General features: G+C 38.0%; 2 protein-coding genes across 2 annotated transcripts; both read right to left on the reverse strand.

Annotated features, from left to right (window-relative positions):
- Window positions 1-3818: 3818 nt before the first annotated feature.
- LOC102807973 (uncharacterized) lies at window positions 3819-7387 on the reverse strand. The gene is made up of 5 exons (XM_006818896.3): window positions 7318-7387; window positions 7037-7072; window positions 5691-6866; window positions 5457-5495; window positions 3819-5023 (listed from the first exon to the last, which is right to left on the reverse strand). Exons 1-5 carry the CDS (start codon window positions 7385-7387, stop codon window positions 3834-3836), a joined length of 2511 nt encoding a protein of 836 aa, XP_006818959.3. The 3' UTR covers window positions 3819-3833.
- Window positions 7388-9632: 2245 nt separating this feature from the next.
- Window positions 9633-22291, reverse strand: LOC102808101 (uncharacterized). Its single transcript, XM_085498313.1, has 8 exons — window positions 22147-22291; window positions 20767-22041; window positions 20424-20459; window positions 19146-20287; window positions 13855-13885; window positions 11965-13197; window positions 11069-11104; window positions 9633-10847 (listed from the first exon to the last, which is right to left on the reverse strand). Exons 1-8 carry the CDS (start codon window positions 22289-22291, stop codon window positions 9646-9648), a joined length of 5100 nt encoding a protein of 1699 aa, XP_085354439.1. The 3' UTR covers window positions 9633-9645.
- Window positions 22292-23377: the final 1086 nt, after the last annotated feature.

A 23377-nucleotide genomic window follows, 5' to 3' on the forward strand; every position in this document is an offset into this window, starting at 1 on the left:
ACTTCATTGGTTACCAGTTGTACAAAGAATCAATTTCAAATTACTTTTACTAGTGTATAAATCTTTGTATGGTTTTGCCCCAAATTATCTATGTGAATTAATCGAATTTTATGTACCGAGTCGTAGTTTAAGATCTGAATCGAAGTTTCTTATTAAAACTCGTCAGATGTGTAGTAAAAAGTCCAAGGTGTTATACAAAGACCGTGCTTTTGAAAATTTAGGTCCTAAACTTTTTAATGAATTACCTCTGTCTGTTCGTTCTAGTCCTTCAGTAGACATTTTTAAATCCAGACTGAAAACGCACTTATTTAAATGTGCTTTTAATATTTGACTGATTGTTTATTGTATCAGCGCCTTTGATCTTCATATGTTGGAATTGTTGCGCTTAATTAAATAGAGCTATTATTATTATTATTATTATTATTATTATTATTGCATAGATGTATCCCTTGTTTACTCGCTTCTCCCCATCTGAATTATTGATATCCCGTCACCAAGAAAGCATTCACCCATGACAATCTCATTCCAAAATATAACATCACTATTGCCATAGTGACGAAAACTCTCTTTCAGAATATGATGAATCTACAAAAATAGCTCCGAGTAATTCATCATGTTTATTTACTAAATACTTGGTTAGTTACTAATCAGCATTTATTATTAGCTACTCACAAGATTGTCCCTGATTGGCTACACAACCCTAACGTCTAACAATCAGACCAATCAGAGAACAGCTAGTTTGTTGCCAAGTTTGTTTGACCTATAAAATTCTCTATTGTATATATGCTTAGACTCAAGTGGGTAGCGCAGGCGTCAAAATAATAAGGTCAAAAGGAAAAGACATGGATGTCGGTCTTTTTGAAAGGAAGCACGGTGTCATGTCCTTAAAAAATACTGCATGACGCGTTGCGACGATCAAAATATGGCGATAAACGAGAGAGCATGGATTTGTACTAGCTTCTGTATTGGATATAATTGCACAAGCCGATGTTATAACAGGACGCCGTGGTCGCCTCCGGGGTGACGTCACGGCGATCTTTCTGATTGGTTAGTAGTTCTCAAATTTATTTCCAGCACTATATTCATCATACATACTTTAGTTTCCATTGATGATGTGATCGTGTAAAGCATGCATACACATAGACAGCCAACAACAAGAAACCCTGCGATCCTACCTTTGTTAACAACTATTCGAGTACACCCTTAAACAATCCTAATATTTGCAATGAATCGTATCATCGAGTGTTCCACATTTTTTCAGCTGCTAGTTCAGTTTGAATGAACTTTAATAGTGACCCTCTGACCAGCTATAATAAGAGCCATCCATGATATCATAGATGTTGCTATTAACGATGAGATAAAGGTCTCAATTGTCGATGTACAACATAAAATGGCAATAACACTAAACTAATACCTAGTAGCATTTGACCCTATGCTGGGACTTAATATCCTCTACTCAAGTTCGTTTTAAATAAGTGTACCAAGCGGCATAAATGGCACACGATCGAAACAAACATTTTTTTATAAAATTACATGCTCGTCACCTAATAAATTTGTGATTTTGAATTAAACTGATAACCGATATAAAAAATGCGATCAAATTAAACCATAATAAACTGCAATCCTATATAGGGTTGTGTTTTTAGTGAATTGAATTCAAGGTACCGTATTACCTCCCTGGGCAAGCGCCCACCCCCTGTTTTCACAAAACTTACATGTTGGGGACATCCTCGGTTAAACGCCCAGGGTGATTTTTAGCCAAGAACGGGGTCAACAATAAAGTTTTATTTGTCAAAAACGAACGCGTTCGATTTATTTAAATAGTGTGTTTGTTACGGTAGTTCTCTTTTTGGAGTGTGTGGTGGCCCTGAAAAGGGCCGTTTTGTTTGTGTTTTTACGTAAAAACTCATTGGAACTTAACGACGTAAGATGAACCATGCAGCATGTGGCGCACACGTCCTAATTTCTCTTCATTCACGATGAATCCAATATTGCAATAATCCATACCTTGGTGAGTGGTTTGAAGCACTTAGCTTTGGTCTCAAAACGTAGTACTTCGCTGACTGTGAATCCCTAACGGGAGCACAGTCAGCTGGCATCGGTGTCGGTGGGTGTATATGATAAAGGGAAGTTGTGCAACTAAATTTGCCGAGTTCACAGTTTTTCGCCAATAAAAAAATAACTAAGGCAAAAACTCACGGTTTTTCAGCATTTTTGGAATAAAGAAATTATTCTCTATCAATAATCCGCCCAAAACAGGAACATTTCTACTAATTCTTGTGTTTTTTCGACGTTTTTTGAAAAACCTGCGATTAGGCTGCAAAAGTAGAACATTCCGGAGGGGGTGAAACGGAAGAGCCAAACTTAACGCGTAAAAATAGAACGCGTATTTTGACCTCTACGTGGTCAATGGCTGGACACGGATACGTTTGCGATCGTTGCCAACAAGCCCCAGCTATGGCATTACGGTCATGTGGATTATTTTTCTGTCGTTGAAGAAAAAAGCTCAAGTCCATTACGATAACCATAATGAGGCATGCCGACGATGGAAACTTGTTGCATCATAATTTTTTCATGCGTGTGGGTGCGTGAATAAGTCATATTAATGAGGACGACCAGAGTTTATTTTCAGTCTGTTTTTTATGTATCGCCATTTGGTAATAAATAAATCAGTAATAAAAGGTTTATTTGTTTCATAACCCTGTCTGCTATTCTTCAGAGAGAGAGAGAGAGAGAGAGAGAGAGAGAGAGAGAGAGAGAGAGAGAGAGAGAGAGAGAGAGAGAGAGAGAGAGAGAGAGAGAGAGAGTAAACATGTATATTTAGCGTAAAGTGAATAAAAAATAATGTTTAACAGATTAAATTACTTATGAATAGTTTGTGTTATTTGTTATCACGTTGGACAATTTCAGAAAAAAAAAACATACTAATAATTATTAATAATAAAATATTTGTAATGTCTGGTTACCCCAACATTCCTAATTATAAGTATGCTCGTATAATTTGTTTCAGTGTTCCAGCTTCAAAATTGTTTTTCCAATCATGTATACAATAGAAACCCGGGCCTATTTTGGCTTGCCAACGCTCACGCTGGCGAACAATGTAAAAAGAGAGACACTTGTTAAATGTGGTGACCAGTTTAGTATGATAGAAATCGTGTACAGTTTTCAAATAACCACAGTAGACAAAGTGAAGGGTCAAGACCGAATAAACAGTATTCCGGCGTTTCATAATAAATGCTTTCTATTAATAGTTGCACTTTAAAATAATGAGATATGTCTACGTCATAACCTCGTTAAAGTTATTAGCATATTATATATTGTGTACGCTGTGCGCATGCTTCGAGCCTTTTTGCGTAATTCCCAACGCATACGTCATCACAGTAAGGTTAATTGAAGTTACCTTTTCATGCAATGTAACGTTCAGCACTATCAACTAGGTTTGTCAATCAAACGTTACGTTCGTATTCGAAGCCCACACATAAGCGACGCTACCATACATATACACAAGCTAACAAGCCACACCACACTGCCGACATTGCAAAGGATTTGTATACACTCCCACCATGTCATACGCTGTACTATTCAATTACAATTCTGGTCCCCCATAACTATAGTTAGACACGTAACGTATTTTCTCTGCTTTAAACCGCGGGTCATGATATATAAAAGGAAAGATGGCCGCCAGTTTTCAGTATGCAAATAACACTCAAGCATGAAACATCGCTTCGGGTGCTCCGCAAAATTGATTTAACAGGCAATTGGCGTCTGACTGACGATTGATTTGGACAGATACAAAAAACAACAACCTTCGATACATATTGTGGGTGGTACAATCACTTTATAACACCATATACAAACATACACAACATTATTTGAAACACATCAAGCACGAATGTGTTTCGTCTGCCAACAGAGGTAGTTTGGGAAAACGAAAATGTTCCGATAACAGCGTAATGATTAGAGAGATCTGTTATTGTTTTATTCTCTCCACATCTTTCGTCATAAGGATATAAATGGCGGGAGAATAACGCAAATTCATCCATGCACACCGTGTATGGATCGTCGGTGTAATTGAAAGCTTGCATACTCGAATCGTCTGGATTTAAGTGCGCGTAACTGTACATGACATAGTCAATCCACTTTGATGTTTCGTTACTGGGACCTATGATATCATTATGCTGTTTGTCATTTGTGTATTTGAGAGGGCCGACTACAGGGGGTACGGTTGCCTCTAATACTTCCAGTATCTTAACCAGTTCATCTTGTTCTGTGTACATGTCTGTGTTGTAGTCCCCAGCATAGATGACTGGCTCGTTTTGGGGGATATCCTGAGACAGCATCAAATCATGCATTTGTTCAACTTGTGCGAGTCGTACTTCCGATCCGCCGTTACTTCTCTGGCCTGCCTGGAGATGGGTCCCCAGAACGTGATATTGCACCGTCTGTCCATCCACCGTTTTCTCAATCGCGGCATACATGGCACCTTTAGACGATAACATATCACTAGATATTATGACATAGTCCTCGTAAATGGTTTCTTCCCACGCTGTGATTGGCCAACGTGAGGCGATGAAGACACCGCCATTTTCTGGCTGTGGCAGCAACGAAGTGTTCTCACCAACTGTGCCAGTGAAATAACGAAAGCCGTAATATTTGAGAATATCGCGGAATGACGCGCCGTGCATGTGGAAGCATCCGCCCATGAACGCTTCATTGAAGACTATCACGTCGACGTCCCCGTTGTGTGTCATTATATTTGGCAGCATTCTGCACGTGCGTTCATATTGTCCAGTTTGGTAAATCAGATAACGCAGTCCCCATATATTGTAGTTCATGACCTTGAAGGTCAATAGCGGAGTGGGTTGTGTGACTGCTACCTCAGAGATGGCACACAACACATTTTGTCCAGTTCCCGATAACGAATAACATCTGTCCCAGACTTCAAAATCAGATGAGCATATAAACTCCATACCGAACATACGGCAATAATCAGGGGTAAGGTTGCATTCTGCTGTGACACGACCTGCAAATCGAACAGTCTCTATATATTTACGCCTGTACTATCAGCGCGTGCTATGAAATTCACTTCTAGCTAATTACACAAATAACTTATGCAAATATCGTCATTTGTAATATCCTATAGCTCCCTCTAGTGATAGAACGCTTCTGTGACGTAACCGATTGCCAATTTGGTTGTGTCGTCGATTGTCATTTAGAATAAAGTAAAATGTCTCAAAAACATAATTGATGAACCACTGCATAGAAGAGGTTTAGGGGCGCGATTTCTATTAGTATTAATATATATATAGTGTAACAGCGCATGTTCAAAACGCAAAGACTCATGGGTAGACGCTTGTTTGTAAACAATGACACGCTATGGCCATCTTACGCATGCGCAGGTGACGACTCCCCCGCTTTAATAATAGCTGCACAATCAAAAACATAATAGTACTCACCTAACCAAACACTTGGTCTATCACCAACAATGCATTCAGCTGAAAGAAGTGATGGAATTAATATTTGTAATCAATACATTACAAAGTTATAACATGTTTATGACAGACTTGTTTTCGGAAAAAATCACTATTTTTGTTACATCTTAAGGCTAAATAACGATTTATAGTGAAATGAAAATATGAATATATAGTACTCGAGAACTTTAAAATTGTTAGTAATTACTTTCATTGTACCTGGCAGCGTTGGAAATCCTGAGTCAGATGTCGGCATTACACTAGATGAGAAGTCTAATCTTCCTAATACAGCGTAGTGATCTGAAAAGTCGGTGATATTCTTAGAGCTCCTACACGAAGACTGGTATGGGTACGCATGCCCAGGCTGGAGTATCCTTCCATCCATGCATACCCAAAACGGTTGCTCGTCAACAAATTTGATGGCCTCCTGACTGGCGTTACTTGGCATAAGGTGGTCCTCACTATACAAGACATAATCGATCCACAAAGAAGGCGTGGTCAACCCTTCATCGAAGACGTCATTATGTTGATAATCGTAGGTAACATTTATAGGGCCGGTGATTTGAGGCATGCGGGCACGTAATATCTCCAGTATCTGTTCCCATCTGTCACCATAATAATCAGAGTTGAAATCACCAGCGTAAATAACAGGGTCGCTTTTCAGTATATTCTGCTCAAGCATAAATGCATGGATTTCTTTTGCTTGTAGGGCTCGAATCTCGTCGCCATCTTCGTTTTCTGTTGACTGCATGTGGGTTCCGAACACATGGTAGTACTTCGTTTCATCGTTTACAGATTTTTCTATTTTAGCGTACATGACACCCTTGGCGTTTAGAGCATCGGATGTTAATCGTAGGGCATTCCTGAACACGTGTTCCTGTTCTGCGACAATTGGCCACCGGGAAGCTATAAATACACCTCCATTCTCGAACCTTCCCATTGACGGGAGTTTTCCTACACCCAGTGTTTTGGTGTAGTACGGAAAACCATATTGCTCTAATATCTGGCGCATAGAGATGCCGTCCTGAGAAAAACAGCCACCCATGTGACCCTCGTTGAAAACTATTGCATCAACATCGCCATAATAACGAAATATATGTTGTGGGATGCGACAAGTGCGTTCAATCTGACCGTTCTGTTGTCCGATGAAGAGACGCAGTTCCCATATATTATAAGTTATAACATTTATTGTAGTAGCGGGAGTTGCTTGCCAAGTAGAACCACTCGGCGATGCACACAGAACATTCTGAAGTTCCGACAGAGGGAGTGGGCCAGGACGCCCGCCAGGTTCTTCCAAACACGAATCGCCATCTTTGTAAACATCGCTACAGACGTAATCTAGTGAAAACAGGTCGCAATACTCCTCAGACAGATCACACTCTGATGTCGCATATCCTAACAAGAAAATAATGATAACGTTAATTGATATTGAATATATATATATATTCAATCTCACACTTCTACACACACGCCGTTTTACTAGCAAACATAGAAGAAGCTTATCTTGAATATATAACGAAAATAGTACTGAGAGTTATATTTAGCCGTCATCAAAGAAAACCAACCGAGCCATACTTGTGGACGACTGTCTTCACAATCATCTGCAAATTAAAAATATCAACAAGTTAATGTTAATATTCGCAAGATGTACTAACTTGTATTTATAGTACATCGAACATCTATCATAATTTAAAACAGTAGCCCACCATATCACACATCTTATCAGATTACAAATTACAGGGTGAAATATAGCTGCTCCATACATGTCTAGGGTGGTCGAAATTGATCACATTTATATTTAAATCCAGTTGCTAAGAAACCGAGTATAACTATCAATGTACCGTACCTGAATGTGAGGCGTGAATGATGAACGCGGCGACAACGAAGATGGCGGTCTGGACACCGATGTTAGCCATGTTGACAGTCTTACATATCGTCCGTATCAATAATATAAATACGTATCTACACCAGGGGTCGGACTCAGTCTGTCGTACTATGCCCCTTCTGGGAGAAAGTTCGATAAACTTTTCCAAAGGTCACCACATTAATGATTATTGGATACAGTGACTGTACACATTTAAAGTTTACTTTTGAAACAAAAGGTCAATCAATGCATCTATAATAAGAGGTAGGAATATCATGCCCTGTCCATGCATTGAATATGTGATATATACTCATTTAACTCAAGGTCTAAGGGCATGTATATGTTATTCTTATCAAGATATCAGTAAAACTTTTCTACTAGGACGGGCTTTATAACTCACAAGTGTTAATGTCAATTAAGTTTGTTAACAACGTGATTAAACCACTTTCAAAAAAATGGCTTTCAATAAACGCGGTCATCTGTGATTAATAACATTAACATTTATATGTCATCTATTATTATCAAGTAATGAACCAAAAACACGATGATATCACCGACAAATACAGTCATGAGAAGTGCGGAGTTTCGTAGTTCACGTTTAATGCCGCAGAATGTTGAACAATTTAATATTCACACCGTGATATGCACGAGAAGAAAGAATTCAACCGAGTTGTTAGCGTGTAAAAAACACTTATATTTCAGTTACGTGTAAACCATTTTTTTTTTCAAAAGACACATGTAAATAGTTGAAAAAATGGCCTGAATTGTTCAACTTGAGATAAAACATTAGTTTGAATGTTGAATAAACAATCTGTGCAAACATAAGGAAATAATGTATACTACTATTAATACAATTCTGCTCGTCTATTCATCATTGACCGCAGTACATTCTGGCCATTTAAAGAATTAGGACGACGCCGATTATTTTGTGTTACAAATAAACACTATCATAATTGGAAGTGCATTATACACGTACTTATAGAACATTTACGAGTAATCGGTATTTGAAAACAAGTTGATGGAAAATTTTCTATTTAAAAAAAAAACGGTTTTCTTAACGTGAAAATCACGGATGGTTTGTTGTTAAAACGAATGGTATTTTAGGGAACATTGGACAGGGCTAGGTCACACACATTCTCATTGTATGTGTGTGCATTGACCTTGATCAATAACTTGTTATCGTTTATAACAGGACTGCACGTGGTAACGATCAACCAATGAGAACACGGCGTTTCAATAATGGCAGCGCATGGTAGCAAAATGCCCTACATAATACATGTAGTACATAACTGCTCAATAACAATGTCACCCTTTGCAAGTGTATGGTATTATAATTGCGATATGAAAAAAAAATGCTACTGGGATTGGACTAAACTGCATATATATTTACACAGTGCGTTGCCAAGGAGATTATCAATGCTGTCATACATTACAGATAGAGCACATCAATGTGTCAATCATCATTCGAAAAATAGTCATACATCGAAGACGGTAAACATAATTTGGATTTACCAGACAAACGTTGAGGAAATAATTCCAAAAATGCTTTTCATGTGATTCAGACGTTCTCTAAAAGCACGCTACTACACAAATCATACAACACCATCTGAAAGTTTTGATATAGACGATTACGGTAAGTGCATTTGCCGTATTAATGTGTCTAAGAAATTATTTTACGGCAAATTTCGTAAGTTAAAGAAACCTAAAGATGCGTTTACGTTTTGCAAAGCTTTCGGTTTCACACTCATCCCAGAGTGTTGTTTTTTTGTGAGCAGTGTACATTTCCTTCTTATGTCGTAGTTTCCAAATAACAGCCTTCAAACCTACACAGCAAAATCTCGACAGCACGTCCTTAGTTGTTCATCGCAGCAAAAACCAAAGGCAGATAAAGAAAAAAAAACAAAACAAAACACGAGACATCTGATACGAACGACTCGTGCAATTCACAGACCATTTGTGTGACTGAAAGTGCCACCCTATACGCCTATATCTAAGCTTTAGGATGCTATATAGTTTGTTAGCAGCATGCTTAGTAACTTTCAGAGAATGTTTAAAAACATAATTAATGTTTGGTGAGGTTACCATGCGACGTAGACAGCTTGTGTAAAGTACATAAATCATTGCTAACATGTTACATGATATAATGTGTACAACGAATGTTTTGGAGTATCTAGCCATACGATAAATTGATATATATGTTAATCATGTGTAATGTTCTTGAACTTGTAAAACATATTGAAAAGCAAAAAGTTATAATGTTTCCTCCAAATGAGTAGTAACTTTTATAAAATGCTAGTTGATTTATTGATTTTAGGTCAAAAATGCGTAAAGGAATATTAGGATCAAAATGTGGAATTTCGTAGCACCGTATATTGATGTTGATGACACGCCTTCTAAATAATCGAATCGACCCAAAACTGCGTAGTGATCTGACAGATCGGTAATTGTCTGGGTAATTTCACAATTACTTTGATATGGGTACACGTGAGAACCAAATAATCTGAGTTCGTGAATACAAACGGTAAACGGTTCTTCATCTACATATTTGATAGCTTCCTGAGTGGCAGCAACTGGCTCGCGATGGGAGATGCTGTACATCACGTAATCAAGCCAGTAACCCGGGACCCAATACTCGCTAACACCGCCAACATAGTCAACTGTGTGTATATCGTTGTAAACGCTGTCCGATGTGACGTTGATATACCCAATTCTGTCTGGTAATCGCGATTCGAGTACCTTGAGGGATGCTTCCAACCACTCGGACTCTGTGTAGAAATCGATGTTGAAGTCCCCACCATAGATAACAGGTTCCTCTGCTGGAATGTCTTGCTTCAACTTCAGTTGATGCATCTCGATTGTTTGGTTCAGTCTCACCTCGTCGCCATCATGGGAGGAACCCGACTGTAGATGTGTACCGAACACATGATAGATCATAGTTTCGCCATTCACGGTCTTTTCAATTTTAGCATAGACTGCACCTTTAGCTGCTATCGCATCAGCAGTAGGCCTAGCTTTGTTCTCGTACACTGTATCATCCCACTGAATTATCGGCCACCTCGAGGCTATAAAAACACCACCGTTTTCCATCGGCCAGGATAAATTAACCCCGACAGTGCCAGTGTAGTAAGGGAATCCATAATACTCCATAATTTGTCTGAAAGAAGCACCATGTCTTGGAAAGCAACCACCCATGAACGCTTCATTGAAGATTATCACGTCGATATCCCCGTGTTGAGAGAATATATGTGTTAACATTCTGCAAGTGCGTTCTATTTGTCCACACTGGTATACAAGATACCTTAACTCATAAATGTTGTAAGACATAACCTTGAACGTGGTGGCAGGTGTTGGGGCATAGACAGTCACACGCGGCACAGCACATAGTACGTTCTTCTCGGTGCTTATTTGCTTGTAGCATACATCCGAAACTTGGTAGTCGGCACTACAAACGTATTCCAGACCAAACATACTACAGTGTTCGGGCGTAAGATCACACTCACTCGTCGCAATCCCTGTGAAAAGAGCAGCGAAGCATTACTCAGCCTAGCACGGCTTTCTGAGCACAAATGAGTCAATCATATGTAGTTACGTAGTGACATTGCATCCATGAATATACAATATTGAACCAATCAGTACACACCTTCACTTTGCAGCATTGTTGTTTTGGTACACTGTTAGAAAATGCATACAACGTAAAGACCGAATATACGTGCACATATATAGTATCACTTACCTAGCCATACTTGTGGTCTGTCGTCTTTACACTCATCTGCAAAAAATAACTAAGAGAATAAATGACCATATCGACTCGGAGGAAATTCACGTCAGGAGGGTGTCGGAGGTTATCGTTCTAGTACTGATTTCACGTGTTTCAGATATGTATTGCCATGTATACATGTACAACTGACTCATTGCTCAGTCCATTTCTAGACACAGATACATATACACTATACCTCAGATTGTTTTATAGCTACGTTGTAAGAATCTGCGAGTTAGTGTCGATATGAATCTTTATGGGATGCTCAGTATCATTAAGGTCACAGTGGATGCAACTCATAATGCATTACGACATACGAAATAACTTTTGAATACATTTTTTTGTATTAAGTTATTAAATTCGAAATGCAAACCGCGTATTTTATGCATTATCTTGTTACACGCTGGTGTGTTTTTTCAATAGAAAACTAAACCTACCTGGAGGATTATAAGTCGGATTCGGGATTGGTTCAATAGGTGATGAGAAATCAAACGTTCCTAGCACTGCATAATGATCAGACATAATGATCTAGTACTGATTTCACGTGTTTCAGATATGTATTGCCATGTATACATGTACAACTGACTCATTGCTCAGTCCATTTCTAGACACAGATACATATACACTATATCTCAGATTGTTTTATAGCTACGTTGTAAGAATCTGCGAGTTAGTGTCGATATGAATCTTTATGGGATGCTCAGTATCATTAAGGTCACAGTGGATGCAACTCATAATGCATTACGACATACGAAATAACTTTTGAATACATTTTTTTGTATTAAGTTATTAAATTCGAAATGCAAACCGCGTATTTTATGCATTATCGTGTTACACGCTGGTGTGTTTTTTCAATAGAAAACTAAACCTACCTGGAGGATTATAAGTCGGATTCGGGATTGGTTCAATAGGTGATGAGAAATCAAACGTTCCTAGCACTGCATAATGATCAGACAGATCATTGATGTTCCAAGCATCGAGACATTCATCTTGGTAGGGATATCTATGTTGTCCTAGCGTGATTGGTAACACATTGTCAGAGGGTTGTATTGGCAAAGCTGCCATGCACACGGGAAACTTTTCATCCGCAAGAAACTTGACCGCCTCCTGGGTTGCATTACCGGGCATCAAATGTTGATTACTATATAAGACGTAATCTATCCATGTTCCACCAGTTGTTCTATCACTTTCCTTAATCACGTCATTGTTTTCGAAGTCTAACGTGACATTAATATCACCCACAATCTTTGGATCATCAGCTTCAATTATCGCCAAAATCTGATTCCACCGACCACCGGGGTCGTTCATTGGTGTATTCAGATCACCTGCGTATATAACAGGCTCGTCCCAGGGAATCTGCTGATCCTGCATAAACAGCTGCAGCTCTTTGGCCTGTAATATTCTTGTACTTTGGGCTTCATCAATGTCCGTGTATGTGGCTTGGAGATGAGTCCCAAAGACATGATATCTTTGACTTATCCCGTCTACATTTTTCTCAATTTCAGCGTAACTTACTCCTTTTGCTGAGAGCATGTCCACAGATGGGAGAAGCGTGTTTTTGTATATCCATTCAGATTCTCTTAAGATGGGCCATCGTGACGCCACAAAAACTCCCCCATTTTCCGCTTTCCTCGGAAAGGAACGCGTATCAACACCGACTGTTTTGGTGAAATATTTAAAACCATACTGATTCAACATGTTGCGAAATGAACAGTGCCTCCCACTCGGCACAGGGAGGGGGACCGGAACAGGAAGTTCAATCGGTAATTCAATCTCCGCAAAACAGCCTCCCATGAAAACTTCATTAAACACGATGATATCAACGTCACCATGCAGGTCGAAGATCGCCTGCGGGATGCGGCATGTTCTTTCATGTTGGCCCTTTTGATTAAATAGATAATGTAATTCCCACACATTATACGTCATCACTTTCAATGTCGATGCTTTGGTTGGTGTCCACATGGTTTTATTAGGAGAATGACAAAGAACATTCACACCTTTTCCAAAACAGCTGTGTAACCGACCGTAGTCTTTAGAGCATCCGAAAAGAAGACCAAACCTATGGCAGTAAGTTTCATCTAAGTCACATTCAGTAGTAGCATCACCTTAAGAGATAGATATTAAATTTCAATAAACCAGGAGAACTAACGATATTCCCAAATTCAGTCAGAACATTCATGTGTCAAAAAACTGAAAGGAAAGTATTTTGACTGATATTTAAGTGAACTAACTGACAAGGCGAACGCGCGCCTAGACGTTCACTGATTGGTGCATTATGCGTAAATTCAACAGTAGGCGTTTTCATATGATTAAAAATCAGACGGCATAGATCGGCGGGTACATTTCGGCGAAACGACCAAAATTTGATGTAGATATCCTGAACTTTTAGCCTTTATGTCATGTACAGTAAGCAGTGACAAGTTGGTGTCCATCTATTTGAACTGAGAGCAAACCGATGAACTTGTCACGTCTATACAATCTCTAAACATTGGATTTAACTTCGCGTTGCACTGTCTATGGGGTTGCCTTGACGCCAGGTAATCAGTAAAATCTTCCTGGTGCAGATAAGATAACGGTTCAAAAAAGATCGTGCAACACGATAAACATTATGACGCTCAAATAATGTTGACATGTGTTTTAACCTGAGTATTGCTTGCAAACGCCATTATATAGCGAGCACATACATACACTTCATACAATGAATCGACTCGTTAACGTTAACGAATACGACTGAACTTATTGACGAATGTTCCGTTACTCACCTAACCACACGTGTAGGATGTCTTCATTACACTCGTCTAAAACAAATCACATATCTTGTTAGTATATAAATGAATTGATAGTTAACCAGAGGTCAAGAGATCCACAGAGGCACGTTAAAGATTGATATACACTCAATAGTGTGTTTGTATCTCAATGTATCTAGGCGTAATGCAGTCAAGAAAAGCATATCCCCATTTCTCTCCGAAACCCGGCCGAGTATGTCAAATCAGTGTTTTCTCAAATCGAACCCACCTACACCCGTATTGGTGCCCTCAAATACGAAAACAACCATTGAGGGAGAAGAGACAGAAAAAAATGTCATTTATCAAATTACAGTTTCTTCAGTTTCGATCAATTTCCCGAGCACCACATGGCATTAGTTCAATTTCATGCCTGTATTGCGCAATAAGTACTCACCACATGTATGCATTCCCAGCGCACATACCACAACAAGACACGCGAGAACATTTGATAAATTAGCTTCCATTGTCATCGGATGTCCGTTGGCACTACTGTTGTCGAAGCATGTGTACAATGGTGAGGTTAACTTGAACGTCAACTTGAGATATGTTTATCTTGTGCAAACAAAACATGTGCTGCCGTCACGTGGTACTCATGAATAATCCAAATTATTATACATCTGTCACCGTAACGCCATAAGTTACAGCGTGCCGTAAATTTGTGATATTGTACCGGGTATTTTCATTCTACCACATTAGGAAACGCGAATACCAAATATGGAAGGATTACGCGCATAAGCGTCCTCTAATAATAATAAAAAAAAACATAGCTACCCCCTAGGTTTGACCACTGCGAGTCGGTCGATACTCCTCCTGTCTTTGCGCATACTTTGCAGTATCCTCGCAATAACGTCACAGCATGCAACCGAGTTAGGAAATGGCTACATTTCGTTCTCTCAACGATGTGTTCAATACTAAGAATATATTTTTTTTTTAAATATGGTTATTAATTGGTAAATAATTATCAGGGAAGTAATATGCCATTCAAGATTGTAAGTTTCTCGTGTAGAACCATTGTCATATTGTTATGGTCTAACTATGGCTAACAGCGACAATTCTGCCACATCAGGATACTAGTAGATTTTTTTTTAATATGAACCCTGATATATGTTGTGGATTTTCGTTTCTTTCTTTTAGGTATTTTATCGTCTTTGAATGTAACAGGTAATACGCACGTGTTTTGAATTTCTTTAATATGAGTCCCAATAATAATTTTATCGATTCAGTTTTTAAAACGGAATCTGTTCAACATATGAACTTATTCAAAATTCTGGAACTCGTAATAATATAAATTTTCACATCGAGTCACAGTTTGGTAAATTAGATGCCTAATAAGTGAAGTGTGAGTAATTGCATCGAAAATTACTTCGTCTACGAAACGCAGCATGAACATGTTCGAAAGAGTTACACAAAGTATTCTCTATTTTGAAAATGTGTGACAAAATTAGGTCATAAGAATTCTGTTTTGTTCACATCGGATGCACTGACATTGTAGTGCCTGATTCAAATAAAGTCAAAAGGAAAACAGTAGCGGCATGAATAATGTTTTCTGACTTTTTAGGATGTTACATTATGACTACAAGCGAAAAAAAGACGTATACAACGGAAATCCCGCAAAGTATGTTATTTGGGAAGTACGAGATCGAACCGTACTGTTTTTGTGCATATTCTAAAATAATATTTCAGTAAACTAGTACATTACAGGTGTTTGTTTGATGGATAGTTTTATATCTTAATAAATTAATGATGTCATACCATATTATCTATTTCAAAGAACAAGAATATGCAAGATTGAAAGATTTTATAAAGCGAAAATCACATATCAACGAAATGAATGACAATATTAAATTAAAATAAGATTAACATTATTTGTTGATTAATTAAAATTAGTTGACCAATAAGATTAACTTAATTAGATAATTAGGAATTTAATGTAGCTAGGAGTAGGTATGTATAGGGTAGAAATGAAAACGTCTAAATTATTGTGCAACTAACAAATGAAACATTAGGAATCAAAATAACATGGTCGACATTTTGCAAAACATCAGTATTTTGCTAATATTAATCATCATTAGGATTTAATTCAGTACGAATGTGAGTTTTCTTATCTTTATATGTCATGATATACATGTACATTGAAATTGACATCTAAAAATGTAAGGTTTCCATATATATGTACATTATGTTTTTACAAATCTAAAATTTCGAGCAACTCTACTACTGTAACAATGAATTTACTCACAGAGCTATGCAAACAATTATGAAAATAATAATGTTTGTGCATTGTATTAATACACTCCGCCCGTTTTGGGTAATTTGGTTGAAACACTATAACAGAAAAGGGGTAACCATGTTCGTTTAGATGTAGTACATTTTTGAACAAATATTTCTAAAATATAATGAATTTAAAAAATGTACATCTTTTTTTCTTCCACTATCAGATTACCAGATTTTTCATAGCAGAACAATTTGCATACTTGGCACAAATTTTCTGATAATATGTCCCAATGAATTATTTACTAGCACCAAAGTATCTTTAAATTTTAATTAAAAAACTAATGTGAATTAAACATTATGGGCTTTATTGAGTGAACCATGGGTATATGTACTCCCATTAAAAATAATTATTTAAAGACAACATTAAATACATTTTCATCACGGGCAAAATATACAGTTTCAAACAACAGTACTGAAAATTACATGGCATGTTTCATATTCTAATTTTGAACATTACTTATGTTTGTATTATGAAGAATAATATAACTCAACTAGACTCTATTCAGTCAGGTAGACGTGCGTGTGTACTTATTTGGTGCGGTGTTAGAACTCGTCATCTTGACATTGTAACATGTTGCACTAAGGTCAAACACAAGTTCAATACAATTCAATACCTGGTATGAACGATCATATGCCCATGGTGAGCGGTTCAAGGTCAATCAGGTTTATTTATAGAAAGCATCAGTCGTGTACACAGAGATAGAAGTATGTACACAGATTGCAGACGAGTATATTATCTTATTTACATACCTTGTATACAATACGGTATTTTGAATTCGGTTGACCTTGAACATGTTCAAGGTTAAGCACAATTAAGTTACGCTTTAAGAATGTAAAGGAAGCATCAGTTTTGTCAAAATCTCGTTTTGACATTGTGGTTCAATGTATATGCTCTCATTGATGGCCTGTGGGGTCGCTGTTGTGAGATAAAGGATAAGATGTTAGACTGAATTTGTATTTCACGCATACGGCACGCTGTAATTGCGTTACGATGACAGATGTATGATAATGTTTATTATGTACATAACATTTATTGCTTCCTACTATTATGAGTACAGGCACGTTAACAAACAACTCATCTCATTACTGTAATCAGATATTTCCCTCACGATGTCACATTAGCTAAGGGACGACGTCAAAAGATCGATGTCGGATAAAAAAACTTAATCCCTTTAGTTTTTTTCCAAACCCCCCTACCCCCCACTGAAACTTAATTGATAAATATTGGTCATGGCGTCAGACTACATTCACCATTAAATACAAATTGATAATCGGACAGTAGTATTGCATAGCAGTTGGTTGTCGGGTGGGTGTAAAAAATTTTACATTTGACGCACAGATGTACACTCGAACCAAACCATTTTTCTGTTTTTTTTTTCTTTTTCGGTTATTTCTGTCCATGATTGGATAGAAAAAAACGAACTACAAATATTCAAGATTTTTTTGACTTCATTAAAAAATAAAATCGTTTTTGTAAGATGGAAACTTTTTGAGGTCAAAACCCCACCCCCAAACTAAAGGAAATAAGTTTTTTATCCGACATCGATCTTTTGACGTCGTCCCTAACAGTTTAAAAAATTGCATGCAATTGGACATTGCCAAGCTGAACTTCTGAGGTGAAGCCTACCATAGACAGATAACTATATACGTTTTTGTCAGAATAAGATTTGTAAGGTATGGCTATGTTGTAAGGTAAAGTATGCCCTATTTGTTTGTATGCTGCCCTCTATATCTTGTCAGTGTATATGCTATGTACTTTCGTTTTGTGATTAAATCATGCAAGTAACACATTATAGGTAACACATTATCCAAATGGTAACACTTCTGATAAGTGTAGCAAAGTGTTTGCTGGAGAATGGCTAGATATAATGTGAGGATTTACTGCATTGTAATATCAAGAGCTGGTTTATTATTATTTACATGGGTCTAGGCGGGTTGGTACAATTCGGTTAATAAAATGTTTATCAAAACATGGCTGTCTCCTGGGTATGTATGTATGTATGGGTGTGTGCGCGTGTGTTGGTTCAAATAATTGTTTTCACTGGGAGACATAGATTACACAAATTATTTATTTGTTAGATTTTCAAGCCATGCAAGCAAGTACATGGAGTTATAATCTTCAGTCAAACCAGTTTTTTATTTTCATTGATACATTTGTTTTATTCATTGCATACCGACTGCGTATTTCTGCTCACTTTACCTAATGTTAAAGCGGGGGTGTCGTCACCTGCGCATGCGTCAGATGGCCACAGCGTGTCTTTGTTTACAAACAAGTTTCTACCCATGAGCCTTTGCGTTTTTAGCGTGTGTCGTTATCGTCATTTGGGACTCAATTTCTGCGCGTGCGCTGGTGACGACCCTCCCGCTTTAATACTGATATAATGATGCTGTTCTGTGTCTTCATTGGAAGATGTCAATTTCGTGATACCAAATTCATCAGACAGTGCTTTGAAAATTTAGTTATCTGACGTATTGCGAATATTATACCATTATCATATAATCTTACAAAAGACAAGACTAATTGTTTACGTGGGTCAGTGTGAGGAAAGTGACCTACATTTCTGATACAGCAAAGAGACAAACTAACATCGTAGCTGCCAGAACATCTTTTCTACGGTTAAAGTAAAACATTGTAATTATAAACCTATTGTTAGGCATGTGTATACAAAGCTTTAAAACTAATTCTTTCTTGCGAAAATCAAAAGATCAATAAAATCAACAGACGAAAAAAGAAATCTTAATTTTTTCTGGTAAAATATGTTTATCACCCAAGACAAGTTCAACATTCCGAGATTAAATTCCTTTTATAAATTATAAACTTATTGAATTTGCAATATATGTATTTATTTAATATTTGGCATAACAAATTATCAGTCAAAGAATAAACAAGTCGCTACTAATTAAGATGCAAACTAATATACATTCAATATAGAAAACACAGAAAATATAAGAGTAATCATAATGTTTGGCATAGTAAATGACATGGCTTCAACTAGAGGTGGGTCATCTACTGCGTATTCGAAACGACCAAGAACAGCGTAGTGATCCGAGAGGTCGGTAATTGTTTGATTTTGTCTGCATTTACTGCTGTACGGGTAAAAATGTACACCGAATGGTCTTACGTCGTCCATACACACGGTGAACGGGGTATCGGCGACGTATTTAACGGATTCCTGACTTGAAGTCACTGGAACGAGATGTGAATAACTGTAGACGACGTAGTCAATCCATGAACCGGGAACCCAGTCAGGGTCATCACCAACTTCAATGTCTCGAGGATCCGTCTTGATGTTGTTGTACTCATCATCGCTTGTTACGTTTATATATCCTACAGGTTCAGGCACAATTGACTCGAGGGCATCCAGCATACGCTTCAACCAATCTTGATCAGTATAGTAATCTGTATTGAAGTCACCCCCGTAGATCACAGCTTCGTCCGTCGGGACATTCTGTCTCAACATGAGTTCGTGCATTTCGATACTTTGGTTTAATCTCACTTCATCCCCACCTCGTGCACCGTCACCTGCATGCAGATGAGTCCCAAGTACGTGGTATTTTCTTGTTTTCCCATCTACAGTCTTCTCAATTTCTGCATAAATTGCCCCTTTCGCAGACATCCAGTCATCTGTAAGTACAATGGTGTTTTCATAAACTCTTTTATCCCAATGAAGAATGGGCCATCGGGACGCAATAAAAACGCCTCCATTCTCAGGTGGTTTAGAAAGGGTTTCCCCCACTGTACCAGTATAATAGCTAAATCCATAGTATTCCATGATCTGACGGAAAGAAGCGCCATGCTGTGGAAAGCAGCCTCCCATGAAAGCTTCATTAAATATGATAGCATCAACGTCGCCATGTCGAGTGAATATCTGAGTGAGTATTCTACACGTACGTTCCCGTTGTCCACTCTGATAATACAGTAATCTTAGTTCATAAACGTTGTATGCCAGGGTTTTAAATGTGGTGGCTGGAGTTGGTTCAGACAATGTAATTTCGGGGACAGCACACAAGACATTCTTAGCAGTACTGAAGTAACACTTGTCCCATACTTGGAAGTCAGCACTACACACATACTCTAGACCAAACATTCCACAGTAATCCGGTGTAAGTAGGTCACATTCGAAGGTTGCTCTACCTAAAAAAAAATAAACAAAGAAATAGAAAAGTATTTACAACTTTGTTGATATAATATGATATTGAATGCTATTAACAATAATTTAATTTCAGTGACTGGCACACGAAGCTTAGGGTAAAACAAGGAATGTCCTTACCAAGCCAAACCTGTGGTCTATCATCGATGCATTCATCTGTGAAGATAATACATATTATATATTAAAAGAATTTTGTTTTATACGCACAAGAGTGATATGATGCACATTTCAAATTTTTGTAAATGATGATGATGATGATCGTAAACCACAATTTAAAGGAATTATTCATGAATTGAGAATAAGTGTGTACATTTATCACGAAAAACGAAACACGCATACTTTGTACGTCTATTTTGAATTGTATAATATACATGATGACCATATATATCATAGGCACCAGAAAACAATCCTAATATTAAAAAAGAAAAGTTTTACAATAGTGTTGTAAATGCAAGGTAATCACCTGGAAGAGGGGCAGCTGTTGCAATTGTATCTGGTTGGATCGGAGATGAGAAGTCGAATGTTCCCAGTACGGCGTAATGATCTGACAAGTCCGTTATGTTCCACCAGTCAAGACACTCGTCTTGGTACGGATATCTATGTTGGCCTCCTTCAATTGGAATGATTCCATCCGGGTCCTCCACTCGTTGTATTGGCAAGGCACGCATACAGACAGGGAATGGTTCATCTGCAACGAACTTGATAGCTTCTTGAGTTGCAGAGTTAGGCATGATGTGTTGATTACTGTAGAGAACATAATCGATCCATTTACCGCCGGTTTGAGTTTCATCTTCTCCCCTGACGTCATTATTCTCATAGTCGTATGTTATATTGAGATCACCCACAATTTCTGGCATATCTGCTTCCAGGATTCTCAGCATTTGATCCCAGCGAATATTTGCATCATTTAATTCCGTATTCAAGTCACCGGCATAGATGACTGGCTCGTCTTTGGGGATGTTTTGTCTTTCCATTAAGAGATGCATTTCCTTGGCTTGAGATGCCCGTACAACATCTCCAGAATTCCCGAACCCCGCTTGAAGATGGGTACCAAGGATATGGTATGTGCGAGTGTCTGATTCAATGGTCTTCTCGATTTTAGCATAAACAGCTCCTTTTGCTGATAGCATGTCTGGAGACGGCATCCTTGTGTGTTTATAAATGGTTTCATCTGCAATAATAATCGGCCACCGAGATGCGATGAAAACACCACCATTTTCAAGTCTTGGAATGACTCGTCTAGACTCTTGACCCAAAATATCGGTAAAGTATTCAAATCCATACTGGGTTAACATTTGTTGAAATGAACATTGCCCTCCATCGCGTTGAAATAGAGGAGGTCCAGGTAGAGATATTTCCAATGGGAAATAATTTTGCGTGAAGCAACCACCCATAAAAGCCTCGTTGAATACAATTACGTCCACGTCACCATAAAGTTCGAATATCTTCTGAGGAATACGGCAAGTTCGCTCATATTGTCCACTTTGATAATACAGATAACGGAGCTCCCATATATTATAAGCAAGAACCTTCAGTGTAGTGACAGGTGTTGGATCCCATAGGCTCATTTGAGGTGATACACAAAGCACGTTGTTCCCCGCATCACATGTGTGCAAACGACCATACTCGGCCTCACATTCAAAGTCTAACCCAAACAAATCACAGTATGACGCAGTGAGATCGCACTCGGAAGTAGTATCACCTAATAACAGAGAAGGCTTTAATCTTATTAAGAGTTCTGAAATATATCATTATAGTTTGTATAGATTAAATTGTAATATGTTCTTAAAAAACAAGGACATAACAGAGTAATGTATTAACTGCCAAAATAAACACTACTCACCCAACCAAACGTACGGTGTTTCAGTAGGAGTTTCACAGTCATCTGTGAATAAATAATGATACTTGACTGCAATATAAATAACTATGATAGAGTACCACCAGCTGCCTATGATGCAGTGGTCCTTATGACTGTATTTACTTGGCATGTATTACTGTCATTGGATGGTACGTCTGATTGTCACTGCATGGTACGTCTGATTGTCACTGCATGGTACGTCTGACTGTCATTGAATGGTACGTCTGACTGTCACTGCATGGTACGTCTGACTGCCATTGAATGGTACGTCTGACTGTCACTGCATGGTACGTCTGACTATCATTGAATGGTACGTCTGACTGTCACTGCATGGTACTCACGAATTTCTTCTTAGCATGTATTCCTGTCATAGGATGGTATTTCTGACTGTCATTGCATAGTAATTATGACTATTCCGCTCGGCTTGATTCACCGTCAGTAATTGGCATGACTGCATGTCGTTGCATGGCACATATGTCTGACACTGCTTAGCATGTCTTACTGTCTTTGAATGGCACGTCATACTGTCATTGACTCATATTCACGAATGTCATTGCTTAGCATGTGTTACTGACGTTGCATGGTACTCGTGAATGACTTTGCTTGGCATTTACTGGTGTCGTTGCTTGGTATTTGTAAGTAGAACTGCTTAGCATATAGTACTGTCATTGAATGGTTCGTCTGACTCATGAAAATCTTTGACTGGCATATATTACTACAAGTGTGACTGTCATAGCATAGTATATTTGACTGTCAATATATGATAATTGTGACTGTATTGGCATCTATCACTGTCATTGTCTAATATAATTATCTATTATAATAATCTATCTTTGCTCAGCATGTCGGTTGAATAGCAAGTAGGAACGATCGAACGAAAGCCCCCGACACACCTGCCGCTAATTTCACCTGTGTTCCAACTACTCAGCAAAAAGCATATAACTTTGTTCATTCTAAATCAGTCCGCCCTCTAAACGTTCAGTACCCAATTAAAGTTATTAATAGAACATTATGTCACTTCAGGGGTTGGCTTGCACGGTGACCCCGAGAGGTCACATACCGAATTCTATATGTCAAGATAACAGTTACACGTTACATTTGGTTACACACTCGCTTTAAACTACCATTTACATAAAATCTGCTGACGCGATATACTAGTTTATAAAACGATGCCCCTGACTCTCGACAGCACAGGTATTGTCGGTAACCATCAAAA

Source organism: Saccoglossus kowalevskii, chromosome 4, assembly GCF_978046115.1.
Source record: "Saccoglossus kowalevskii chromosome 4, keSacKowa6.1, whole genome shotgun sequence".
Classification (NCBI taxonomy): domain Eukaryota; kingdom Metazoa; phylum Hemichordata; class Enteropneusta; family Harrimaniidae; genus Saccoglossus; species Saccoglossus kowalevskii.

What these genes read in the sequence shown, in the direction of transcription:
- LOC102808101 (XM_085498313.1), bottom strand. Translation starts at nt 22,291, where the DNA reads ATGCCAAGTAAATACAGTCATAAGGACCACTGCATCATAGGCAGCTGG. An exon ending in CAGTAGATGACCCACCTCTA is followed by an intron (nt 13,886 to 19,145) that starts GTTGAAGCCATG and finishes GTTTTAGACGAG; the next exon opens with TGTAATGAAGACATCCTACA. An exon ending in TCCGACTTATAATCCTCCAG is followed by an intron (nt 11,105 to 11,964) that starts GTAGGTTTAGTT and finishes TATTTTTTGCAG; the next exon opens with ATGAGTGTAAAGACGACAGA.
- LOC102807973 (XM_006818896.3), bottom strand. Translation starts at nt 7,387, where the DNA reads ATGGCTAACATCGGTGTCCAGACCGCCATCTTCGTTGTCGCCGCGTTC. An exon ending in CATTCACGCCTCACATTCAG is followed by an intron (nt 7,073 to 7,317) that starts GTACGGTACATT and finishes TTTAATTTGCAG; the next exon opens with ATGATTGTGAAGACAGTCGT. An exon ending in AGGATTTCCAACGCTGCCAG is followed by an intron (nt 5,496 to 5,690) that starts GTACAATGAAAG and finishes CACTTCTTTCAG; the next exon opens with CTGAATGCATTGTTGGTGAT.